The following is a 13261-nucleotide window of genomic DNA, read 5'->3' on the forward strand; positions in this document are numbered from 1 at the left end:
GGGTGGCGGCTCAGCGACGGGGGAGTGCCCGTTCCCCCGTTACCCGACGCCATGGCGAAGCCCAGGTACTTCGCCGAGGAGGTCGAGGTCGCGCGCGCCTCCCTGACCGACGGCGAGCGCTCCCTCCCCCAGTCGGTCGGCGCACTCGCAGCGTCGGCATCGTCATCAACGAGGGCGGCCGGCGCGCCTCCTCCTCGTCGGCTCCTCCGCGCTTCGTCAAGCCAAAGATGAAGCCGGGGCTGGCGCCGGTGAAGGCGGAGTTCGACGACGACGACGCGGCCCTAGAATGGGCGCGCCAGGACTCCATTGCGATGGAAAAGGCGCGCCGGGAGAAGAAGAAGGAGTGCCAGCGCGCCGCCCTGCGCCGCTTCGAGGAGCGCCGACGCGGCCGCGATGAAGACGGGGGTCGTCGTCTTATGCGACAGCGACGAGGACGACGACGCGCCGCCGCCAGTCCGCCATGGCGACGCCGGGCAGGGGTCCAGCAGAGGCGCCCGCGTCGAGGAGGAGAAGGCCGACGACGACGATGGCGGCAACGGCGGCGACGACTTCAGCCCCTTTTTTTAGATTAGGTTAATGTAATGAAAATGCGTGAATTTCACCGAAATTTGCTATGTTTGACCGAAATTTAACTAGTTTTTATTATAACTTTGCCGAACGGCTCTTCTTTTTTTATTTTAATACGCGCCTGAGGCCGATGGCTGGGGACCGACTTGCTCCATGGTCATTTTTTGCACCGGCTCATCCTAGACGGCGCTTTTACACGTCCCTGAGGGCAAGGGCTGGAGATGCCCTTACAGGTCGCAAAGTCGGGCCGCACCAACAGCGGAAACAAGGCAACTCGGGTCACCCACCGTTTCCTTCAATCGGAAGAGAGCTATAGGGGAAAGGAGCCGCCAGGGAGAAGAAACAGAACGGAGCGAGGAGCCATGGCCGCCAGGAATTTCTTAGTCCGATCCCCCAAGGAGGAGGAATCCAGCGCTGCCGTCCGAGGTACCCCAAAGACCCTCTCGCTCTTCCTCTCTCAGTTCCACCACCGGGCCACACCATCGCAGATCCATCGGGAAACCAAGGCGGAACGCGGTTGTTTGGTCCAACCGGATGGATAGATTCTTGTTCTTGCGCTATGGTAGGTGGACATGGGGTCTCGTGTCTGCCTGGATTCCCTGATGCGTGATTTCTGCTCTCAGTGTGGGAAGCGGAAGATGATTCCTGGATTCCCTGATGCGTTATCTTGTTGCAGAGGCTGTCTTGTTGGGAGGGAAGAACGCCGCCATTGCTGGTACTGTGGTTGCGGTTCCCACGGTGCGTATTTGTGTGCTGAATTCTTGTGTGCATACTTGCATATATTCTGACCTCTGTTAAATTTAATTTTGTGCAGTTGGTTGCTTGCCGTGTCCTTCCTTGGGCTAAGCATAATCTGAACTACACCGCACAAGCACTCATCATATCGGCAGGTACTATGCTACTCAAAACTGTCTTTGCCGAGCTAGTGTAGTTCTGGCTGTAGTCTACTTTCATGCACTGGCAACATCATATAGACCTTATTTTGCATACAACAATATCATATTGTCCCCTTATTCAGTTATGTGCATGGCCATATATCTTCTTATGCCACCTGGCCCTGTTTTCACAAACAATGCTAGTCTTCAATAATTTTCAATGCACCGGTTCTCTATGATTGACATACACTTTTCTTTGTTCATTTTTTTGACCAATCTCATGCACTTTGGCAGCTTCGGGGTGCAGATTATGTTTCCAGTTTATCATTTTACTGCTGTTTCCTGTGTGTGTGTGTGTATAATTATCTACTCTAGATTGGATTAACTTTACATATCCTGTTAGAGTGGCTCATCATGTTGATGTAAAACATAACATTCACGTCCAGCAAAAAACATTCTGCAATTCTTTCATGGTTGACTCTTTTACACGCGCATATCTATATTTATACCAATATAAAAAGACCCAAGGGGCAGATCCAACTAATCTCGGCCATCAAATCAGGTCAATCCAACGATCTAGATTGCTTCAATGGTGAGCGCTCAACATTTTTAACATGCAACCAATATCATACCAAATATAAACATCAGCGCTAATCACATAATTGACGCGCAAATAATATCCTATCTAATATCCCCATGTAATAAATATACAGGCTAATATCAACGTGCATTGCTACACATTTACTAGTACTAACAAAAGGTGAGATATTGGATTTAACTCTTTAATTTGTGAAGCTTTTACTTTTGTAAAGAAAATTCCGTTGGCTACTGTCATTATCTTGTGCTGACCAGTGAGGAGTAAGATGGGTGAAATAATAGTATGCATTTTCTGAGCATATCACCTTATATAGTGGGCATATTAACCGAGAATCGGAGTCCCAAACCAAAGAACCATGACCAAAACCGAACATCTCGTTACCAGATTTGGTCATCACTTTTGGTGAACCAAAATTAGTTAGGCTTTGTTTTGATGTAGATATTCTACCCCAGGTATTGAACTAGGTTGCAATACCAATTCAACCAAGGCAAGAATTTTTTTAATTTACATGTATTGGGAGTTGGAATCTTAGGAGAGCGATTGTCAATTGCACATTAGTGGTACTAGGCCTGGTCAAGCCCATTCTAAGCTTGCCATCTTCTCTGTCTCTCTCCCGTACACTACTCTCTCTCCTTGGTACAGAACGATGCAGCTGCCCTGATACCGGGCAAGCCGCTAGGGTGGCTCGATCTTCACGAATTGGAGGTCGATTTGAGAAGCAACACAAGAATCAAGGGCGAAAAAGGGAAACCAAGATGAAAATCATTCAAAGGACAAGATCCACTCCAATTACTCCTCAAAACGCAAGTCAATCTAAGAGATGCATCTTAGATCCAAGAACAACAAGGATAGTTCTTCTCCAAATCTCTAGCAGAGTTGGAGGTCTTGAGATAGTTCTTCCAACTTCTAAGATGTTGAGGTTTTGAAATCCATAGGATTCTTCCCCAATGAGGAAGCCTTGATCCTACTAAGAGGATATAGATTGAGCAAAGCTCCCTCAAGTTTTACTCTATGCTTAGCTAACCCTAGAAAAAGGAGGTACACAATATATAGGTAATAGGGAAGAGAGAAGGGAGGGGTACAAGGAACATTTCCCATCATTTGCACACCGACAAGACCAGGGCCACAGGGTACACTATGGACACGGGGACCTGGGGGTTATGGAACCTGTAGACCTAGTATCTAGAAAGTTGGTCGGCAGGGGGTCGTGGACCTGGGGGTTTGGAGGCCGGGACCCGAGGTATCTAGAGAATTTCTCCTGGTGGCCAGGGCCTCTGGGTGTCCAGAGGCTTTTCCAGTTTTGGATCTTTGGGCTCCAGCTTCTTCTCTTTGCTCCTCCTCATGGACTTTGCAATCCTTTGTCACTTCTCCGTGGTGGTCATCATCATGCCTAATCAAACACAAGGTTCCACTCTTGAGGTAGTAGCCATGCCTCATCCAAATGCATAGGGAGCTCAAGTAGGAGTGAACCCACCTTGGCTTCAATGGCTTTTGCACGACATATATTGTCATTGGTCCACTTGGCCTTGGCCTTGAACCTTGGTCTATCATTCCCAGCCATACTCGGTGATACCATCAAATTCCCCTACCTAATCCCCTCAGCTGCTACAGCCATCGCCCCTAGAACTGCCCCAAAAGCAGCTCCTCTCCATCATCTTTGATTATTCCACCAAGAAGTCCAAAGAGACTGCATCGTAAGGCATCGAGGATGAGGTGCCCGAGGACCTATTTGTGGATGCCATCGATTCTGGAGGAGAGAGAGATCAAGGGTTGTGCATGTGGGGGCGCAGTTGCCGTCGTCAAGCACCTTGGATGCACCCTGACGATGTAAGGAGGAACACCCGAGTATAGTCAAGGAGGAACACCCGAGTATAGTCAAGGAGGATGAATAAGGCCAAATAACCATGGGGTAGGCCAGGCCCATGACTTGAGTCTTCCTAGAAGATTTGGGCGGGTCACCATCTTATAGCACAAGAAAAGTCATCTACGGATCCAGAACTGGTTGGCCACCCATTTGTAAATCAACCTGGACCATGATGTGCAAGACTCTCGAGACAAGATGCCAAGTCTGTCACAACCTGGAGGGAGACAACCTCACCGCCATCGCCGACAACAACGACTGTCGCATCAACAAGCCCCATCGTTCCCCGAGTCCTCCTGGCACGACATACGTTGGGTCGAAGATGTTTGGCTCCTGTATCCATGTTGCAGTACTTGTCGGTGTATTAAGAATTGGGTCTTTGATACCCCAGACTTATGCACATGCAGTAGTAGCCTTCCCGAGTCCCGACGACAAGGCTTGCCGGAGGATAACTAAAGCTAAAACTCAAGATCAGATTACAAGCATACAAAGGAGATCTCCGAGCTAGAGATTAGAAATATTGAAGATATGGCTCGAGGACCCGGAAAGATCCTTGCTGGGGAGAACCCATGAAGATTCAAGCCTGGCAAGCTCCGAGCTTGGCAAGAATATCATCACCTTGCCACTGCCCCACCTCGATCAGGTTGTCACTTGTCGATTAGGTGTCGAGTGGGCAGGTAGTTAGGTGAGCTTTGTCAGCGGGCTGAGCTCTTCGTTGGCGGCCTACCGGACCACATCCGCGTGGACGTGGAGATGCGCGGGCCACAGGGCCTCCAGACGGCCATGTACTACGCCCGTGCGTTCGAGCGTCGCGCGGTAGCCATCCAGCAGGCGCCACCGCCCCGGGCCGCTAGGCCGCCACCCTGGTCGGAAGTTTCCGCGCAGGGTTGGCCTGCCTAGGCTTCCGCGGCGCGCCCGTTCCGCCGGCTCACCCCGGCTGAGCAATTCGAGCGTTGCCGCCAAGGGTTGTGCTTCAACTGCGACAAGCCCTACATATCAGGCCACGTCTGCCCACGACTCTTCTACCTGGAGGCTGCAGACTACATTGAGGAGGACCCCGCCGCCGTTGGGCTCGGCGACCAGCCCGCCCCAGTTGACGCAGAGGTGATTAGCGATCGTTGATCTTCCCCGCCTTCCAGTTCGAGGACGAGCTGTTTGTGCAGGCGGGGAGAGATGTTATGACCGGCATATTAGGGGCTTAGCCCAGTCAGTTGTGGCCTAGTTTATCTTATCGTTATTAGGGGCTTAGCCCAATTATCTTATTAGGAGGATTATATAAACTCGTGTAAGGACCCGTTTTGGGATTAAGCAAGAAGCAATCATATTTGCTCGGCTTCCTTAGGGAGCCGGGAGACCTAACCCTAACCGCCGCCCTGCTCTCTCTCTCTCGCGCACGCACGCAATGACGGCGCCCCAGCGCCGGTGACAACGCCTTCCTCCACGTCATCCCTCCTTCCACCCCTACAACCTGAGACCACGCCCTGGTAGGGATCCTGTTCCTACCAGTAGTTGCAAGCAGGAGCATCACCACTAGCAAGCCTAGCAAACAAATGAGACCATCGCAACACATTGATATCATTGAGAGTGCCCGGCATGCCAAAAAAAGCAATGCCAAATCCATAAATCCTCGGATGCTACGGCCTCTAGCACAATTGTTGCATCACGAAACTTGCCACAATACATTCCCTGCCATGCCTTCGGGCAATCAAGTCCAATGCATACAATCAATGCTACCTAGCATGCCAGGCCAACCTCTCCTCTCATTAGATGCCATCAATTTTTTTTGTGTCATCCTCGTTGGGTGCCCGAAGATATTCAGGACCAAAGACACGGATGATCACTTTGGCAAACCTACGCACTAACTGAATTGTGGTATCTTCACCAATGAGAAGGTACTCATCAGCATAGTCAGCCGGAACGTCATATGCAATCATCCGCATAGCTGCCGAGATTTTCTGATATGCACTAAATCCCTTCAAGCCCGCGACATTTCTTCTTTGAGTAAAATATCGACAATTTGCCTCGCAAGCTTGAACAATTTTCACAAAGAGAGATCGGTGCATTCGGTACCTTCTCCGGAAGAGGTGTGGTGGATATGTTGGATTCTCCGCGAAGTAGTCTTGCATCAACATCTCGTTCTCGAGATGTCGATTTCGAGGAATGCAAAGACGCCTGACGGTCGATCCTCGCCGCCTCTTTCGGTTCTCGTCTTCGTGCTCCTTCACGGCAAGCACCATCACCAACGTCTGTTGCCGATAGTTTGCAAGCAGCGTCTCAACATCCGAGTCGTTCGAATCGGACGAATCATCGAGCAAAAACTTCTTGCACGGGCTCAATTCCATCTACATGAACAAAAATCGCACGCCGCGTTAATCAACTATGCATAGCGCTCGGCACAAAGCACAATCAAACACTCACCAGTGGGGCGGGCGATCTCGGGCGACTCAAGGGCGGTCGATCCCCGGCGACGACGACGACCAAGGGCGGGCTCGTCTCGCCGGATCCCGGGGGGGTGCAGCGTATCGGTGGTCGAGGATGGGGGACGCCCCCGCGGCGTGATTCCGCCCATAGATTTGGCCGGAATCGGTGGCGGCGGACGGGTGAAACCAATGGCGGGTGGCGGCGGAAAGGGGTGAGGAAAGGGGGCGGGCTGAAATGTCCCTCCCGCCAACCGCTTTCTTGTGATACGGGGCACCGTAGGGGCGAGGCGGAAACCTGCGTATTCGCGGTTGGGGTCAAGATTTTGCCGCGCCCCTTAAAATTTTTTGTGGGCTGGCCGCGTTTGGGGGGTCTGTTCGGGCGGGATTTTCAGCGCCGACCCACATTTTGGCGGTTATTTTGCGGGTCGGGGCTTTTTGCGGGGCTGCTAGAGATGCTTTAAGCATTTACACCATTGCAGTGCAAGCTGCTGGGGCTTCGCAAAGCTCCAGGCCAAGAAACTGATCTGCAGTTGATACTGCAGAAAGAAGATGAGTCGCTCCACAAGTACATACAGAGATTCGGCCGTGTACAACGCAACATTCCCGATGTCCACCCCGCAGCAATCATTGCCATGTTCCGACAGAATGTGAGAAACCGCAAGATGCAGGAAGAGATGGCCATGAACAAGGTGGGGGATGTCGCTGAGCTCTATGCTCTGGCTGACAAGTGTGCACGGGCTGAGGAAGGAAGAAGACTTCCTGGGGAGGAGGTTGGCGCAGGGTTTGATTCAAAAGACGATGATGCTGCCACCGCCCCGAAGAAGAACCGCAACGCAAGCGCAACAGGAATCGCAAGGGTAAAGTTGTGCTCGCCGTAGAGGGATCCAGCAATAGTGGCCCCGACAGAAGGCTAAGGCTGAGAGCTTCGGCAAAGAGGTTGCCGGGTGCGCGTCGTGCCAAGCCTTGGCGGCTGCTGACCAGATCGGGGGCTCCGGCAAGCAGTATTGCAAGATCCACCGCACCAAGAGCCATGACCTTCAAGACTGCCGGCAAGTTGAGCAGCTTGCCGAGAAGTAGAAGGCTGAGTATGAGAAGAGAGATAAGGAGAAGGCTGACGGTGCAAGTGGGTCCGGCAAGAAATGTGGTGGCCGAGGAGGTCGCCGCGGCAAGACCAAGCATCAGAGGGTGAAGCTTGCTAGAGGTTGAGACAAGAAAGAGGATGATGATGACGAGGACGAAGAGGATGAAGACGAGTCCAGTGAACATGAGTTCCAGAAAGCCACAGAAGCAATATGCATTGACGGAGGTGCATCTTTGCACTCCTCTCATTGCCAACTCAAGAAGTGGGCGCGTGAAGTCAATGCGGCAGAACCAGCTGTTGATGCCTAGAAGCCATTGAGATGGTCCAACACGCCCATCATTTTTGACGCTGAGGATCACCCTGATTGCACAATTGCGGTCGGGTGCTTGCTATTTTTCACCAACAATCCACAACCTCAAAGTGACAAAAATGTTGGTTGATGGTGGGGCTGGTCTCAACTTGATTTCACCTGATGTGATCAAGAAGCTATAGATTTCTGATGATGATCTGATGAAGAAGACTGGCACGTTCCAAGGGATCGATCCAGGAAGGAGCCAGCCAAAGGGCAAGATAACTCTGTCGGTGACATTTGGCAGCGAACTCAACTACAGGATAGAGATGATTGTCTTCGACATCGTCAAGATTCCATTGCCATATAATGAGATCCTTGGCCGCTCGGCCTTGGCAAAATTCATGGCAGCATCCCACTATGCATACAACACGTTGAAGATGCTAGGGCCGATGAGCGTCATCACCATCCATTCTGACAAGGATGCGCTGGTTTGCGCTGAACAACTTCACCGGGAAGCAGTTACAGCATCTGCCGCCAAGGCACTTGCTCCTGCCGACTAAGCTCCCGGGGAAGAAGAGGAGGAAGACTGGCAAGACTACCGACTCCGGCAAGCGTGCCTCTTTGGAGTGCTGTGCTCCCGTCGAAGAACAAGGCTGCTCCACCAGAGACCAAGAACGTGTCCGTAAGGAGGACGACACGGGGGGAACTTTCACCATAAGTTCCATCCTTGAGGACAAATAGGAAAGCGCGCTCGTTGTCTTCCTGCGGGCGAATGTCGATGTGTTTGCATGGCAACCATCTGACATCCCCGATGTTCCCAGGGAGGTAATTGAGCACCACCTTGCCGTCTGCCCTCACGCGCGGCCCGTCAAGCAGAAGGTGCGGAAGCAAGCTTTGGAACGGGAACGATTTATTGCCGAAGAAATAAAGAAGTTGGAAGCGGCAAGTTTGGTCAGAGGTGTACTCCATCCTACGTGGTTGGCCAATTCATTTGTTGTGCGCAAGGCGAATGGCAAGTGGCGTCTTTGCATTGACTAAACAGATGTAAATAAAGCTTGCCAGAAAGACCCATTTCCCTTGCCGCGCATCGACCAAATTGTTGACTCCATTGCTGGATGTGACTTGCTGTCGTTTCTTTTGATGCCTACTCCGGGTATCACCAGATTTTCATGTCAAAAGAAGATGAAGAGAAGACCGCATTTATTACTCCATGTGGCATGTACTGCTTCATACATATGCCTTTTGGATTGAAAAGTACTGGTTCAACATTTGCAAGAGCAGTCCAGATTGGTTTTGAACCTTAGTTGCACAGAAATGTGGAAGCATATATGGATGACATAGTGGTCAAAACCAAGGACAAGACAACACTGATACAGGATTAGAAGAGACGTTTGTTAATCTGCACAGGATTTAGAAGAGACGTTTAGAAGAGACGATTGTTGAGTGCACGCGGGTTTAGACCATCACCATCCTCTTTCTCGTTCCAACCTTTTTAAACGCATAATAATTAGTAATGTCAATTAAAAATACAATTAATAATGTCTCTAGTTAGTCTCATCCCTCATTCGATGGTGAAATGAATTCTTATTTGTTTTCCTGACAACTCTCCTTTCCAATACGATAGCGAAAGGAAACACTCGAGTGAAACAACAAAGCAAAAGGAATACGATCAAGCCTGGCCTTCAATAACAATTTTTTCTAAAGAATAAAGTACACTTACCATGTGTAAACAATGTGCTTCTTTGAACAAAGGGTCATTACTTTAGAAACGTTGGTTGCACAGCTAGATTACGACCATTACAAAGAAAAGTTTTGACCTGAAATTATTCCCTTACTGTGGCTATTTACAACTCAATATACTACTTCAGGTCACGAAACAGATATAAACAGATTCAGAGAACAATAAAGCATCATTTTGACATGTATAGATCATGTCTTAAGCACCACACTCTCAGGAAGAGCAAAAAACATTTGCGTAAGAAATAATAATGGCATTGTCAAAGGTCCAAGCGAGCGCGCCGCTTGTTCTTCCATACACAGCGCTAAAACTTCTTATTCCACGAGACACGAGCAAACCAAATGTTGATAACTTCGTACAGTATCAGGAACTTTCAGTGAGAATACCAAGGTTAAGAATTTTCACCAAATGAGATTAGGGGAGTTTGCCGATACAATGAAGATGCAAGGAGAATTATGAAACAATAATTAACCATAAAAATGTACCTGGTAACTTACCTTATAGTTGATGGGAAACATAGGCAATTAATTAGTAATAAATGAATTTAAATATGTTCCAGACTTTCCAGTACAGATATGCAAGCAAATGGCTACTGTGTAGTAATTGGCCACGACACTGAGAAAGGATGGAGTCAATATACCACAAAATACCATCATGCTTTTACCCATAATACTTACTTAGCAGGCTAAATAGAAAACACATAAAAATCTCCCAACTAAACAGGGAGAAAATAAAATTCCAAGGACAGATCGATACAACAGATGTGGTTGTGGACTAAAATCAAGCCACTGATAACATAATATCTACTTAGCTGACGGGTTAAAAACACAATAGACACTCCCCATATGGCACAGGTGCAAGCGACATAATGGGAAATTCAGCAGTTTACGAAGTGTGGCAACAAGAGTTCATGTGGGTAATTCAGCAATCTACGAATCAAAGTGGTTAGAGATCAGTGGTCAGTTTAGCAGTGTACGAATCAAAAGGGAAAGAGCATCACTAAGAAGAACATTACTCGCATTTCCGTCTTCACAAACAGTTAGCACATGGAGATCGAAGACAGTTACCAGAACCATGACTACAAACACTGTCATATCTTGGAGAAATCTAATCGCAGCTCCAGCCTTCCATCATGTTGCCCTTCATTTCAATAATGCCGGCACGGATGAGTGCAGTGCCTCACATTAAATTACACACAACAATAAGTACACCATTGGCGAGATATGAGTACATTAAATAAGTAGTTGAATAAGTGCAGAAAAAGGAGGCTGCAAAATGGTTAGAGAGCTAATCTAAACTGTAAAGGAATAAATAAATAATCACCAACGCAGAAAGAGTCTAGTTGAAGGTAAAACTCAATGATGTACTATGAATGTAGAGATTGGCACATTGAAAACAACCAAATGGCATTGAGTGTTTCTTTCTTCGGAAACCTGCGCACACACAGACAGTGAGCCTCTACTTATTGAACGACAAACATGATGATCAACTGAATCTGAAAGAAGGGGTTCCTGATTCTGTCGAAGTAAGAGGAGGTTCCTACCTATTAACAACCAGAAGAATCCAATATATGTCAACAACGATGACATGATATAATCCAAATTGTGTAGAATAGTAAGAGCATACACAATAGTACATTAACAGGCGTATCATTGTGAAATGGAGAGAAGTATTTATCAGTGTTCTGGATCATAGCAACAACATCAAAGCAAAATCATAGAGTAAACAATGTGGATTATTAATTTACCTGCTCACTAAAACCAAGGTGTATGTGCTTCCCCCAACAGGTCCACGCCCTCTATTATTTGAGCTGGACGTGAGGGCCACCATCAGCAGGCTACTCCCTACACCTAAATAACCTGCCCATCAGACTCCTGAAAGTGTGAAATTGCAACGAAAAAATTCGATTATTAAGTCCTCAAAAGTGCCATACAGACACCTATTAAGACTGGATCCCTCCTTAAATATTAGAAATCTTGCAATAAACTATTAATAGGGGGTCCGAATATATGAAGTAGTGCTTATATATACCTACTAATTAAGGGGCCAACCACGCCGCAGAAGTAAACAAACCGAAAAAGAAGTTCTTAGGCCCAATATTTCCCTGTATCTTGCTTATATCTTGCTTCTACTAATAAAAAACACTATGTATTCCCGAATGGTTGTTTCCATGTAAACAATTCAACTCTGCACAAAGGATCTTTTCCTAATACTTCACCTAATGGCAAAAGGATGCATTCAGAGAACTACGATTTATTCTCTCATCATCATGCTTGTGCAAGAAACACTACGCTTGCAAACAATAAGCAGAATAAGCACAAAACAAATCGAAGCCATCCACATTCCCAAGACTAAGCAGGTAGTAAATTAGACCAAACAATTTACTAATCATAAATTAGACAAATCGGCCATGAATACCAACACAGGAGCCCTACTTTAGGTAGAGCAAATAATTTCTCTAGAGGGTAGCAAGAATGAAAAATGAATCACATGGTACATTTAAAAATGCATTTAGGATCTGCACAAGCAGAAGGATGTGAACTAAAGAATTATACTGCAAGTTTCTCGTGGATTCAAAGATATCTATATTTATCTGAAACAGAACACCTACAATAACTAAGTAGATGGCCAATCGCTATGCATAATTCAGATTCATTCTAGTCCCAATAAATATCGCGGCCACTCCATGCAAAAACCCAAAGGCTATCAATCCACACCAGCTCTTTCAGGGAACCCCCTACCGATCAGGAAGCATCCTGGCTCAACAGAACCCATGCGCTAATCATTGTATACGAACAGACAAAGCTCCAACACACACGCGAAAATGTTGATATATATGTACGGGTTTGCACACGCATAACCTTCGGCCCGTGCATTGGAACGTGAGAAAAAAATAGTTATTTCCATGTCCTTGCCTCAATAAATAGATTTAAAATAGTGCCTTAATATTCAATCTTGCATATCAAAATATTTGATTTGTAAAAGAAGGGGAAAAAGGTTGTTCCTACCTCCCAGCTGGTAGGGCTGTCAGCATGGACTCCACAATTTCGGGTTCGATTCCAACTTCTGACTGCCCAATTGGCTAAGCATGATTGACATGTCCATTCATTAAGCCATCCTCACCATAGCGAGCTCGTATGAGCATTCCTTAGAGAGCCCAACCTGCTGGTCGTCCTCACTCTTCTCATGCAATTCTTTAATTTCCCATGCCAGTTGATACTCATCAGGCCTAAAAAATTATGCAAAAAAAAATCAAGTATGTGATGTAGGATTAGTACAGTCTTCAGAAAGATAACTTTTCTTTCACAACAAAAGCCATCTGAACCAAGTCTGATGCCCACTAAAAAACATTATGTTTAATGCATGCATCTCCCATGATGAGGAATTAAGCGGGACAAACAAAGCAAAACAAAAGAGGCAATGTAATTGACCAATGGATTATTATCTTACTTCATTCATGGAGTCCAGAAGGTGGGATCAGATAAGAAACTGAAGGTGGTGTTCCATTCTCTGTCCCTACAAGAATGCAATCTTGCATTCAATACATTAATTACTCAGTAAAAAAATTATTATGGGTGCTTGCCTAATGGTTGGAGCCATGGGGAGGGGATCTCACCAGATGAGGAGATCCTACCGAAGGAGGGGATCCCACCAGATGAGGGGAGCATGGGTCTCCCTGCCTCGATCCGGTCAGATCCGACCAGAAGGATCTGCCGACGGAGCAGGCTGTGCTCATAAAGGAGAGGGAGGGGTGGGTTAGGCGTCAAGATCGGGATGGGAGAGGGGAGGGAGCAGCAGGGTTGGTGGTGCTAGAAGGCGCGCGCGGGGG

At 47.6% G+C, this 13261-nt stretch overlaps 1 protein-coding gene across 1 annotated transcript in view; it reads left to right on the forward strand.

Moving 5' to 3' along the window:
- The first annotated feature begins 806 nt into the window (after positions 1-806).
- LOC119316749 (early nodulin-93-like) overlaps positions 807-13261 on the forward strand; it is a 20685-nt gene continuing 8230 nt past the window's right edge. Inside the window, exons 1-3 of the mRNA XM_037591129.1 lie at positions 807-993; positions 1244-1305; positions 1382-1457. Of these exons, the coding sequence (XP_037447026.1) occupies positions 930-993; positions 1244-1305; positions 1382-1457 (202 nt within the window). The 5' untranslated portion in view covers positions 807-929. The remainder of the gene's footprint in view (positions 994-1243; positions 1306-1381; positions 1458-13261) is intronic.

The sequence above is a fragment of the Triticum dicoccoides genome, chromosome 6A (assembly GCF_002162155.2).
Source record: "Triticum dicoccoides isolate Atlit2015 ecotype Zavitan chromosome 6A, WEW_v2.0, whole genome shotgun sequence".
Lineage (NCBI taxonomy): Eukaryota > Viridiplantae > Streptophyta > Magnoliopsida > Poales > Poaceae > Triticum > Triticum dicoccoides.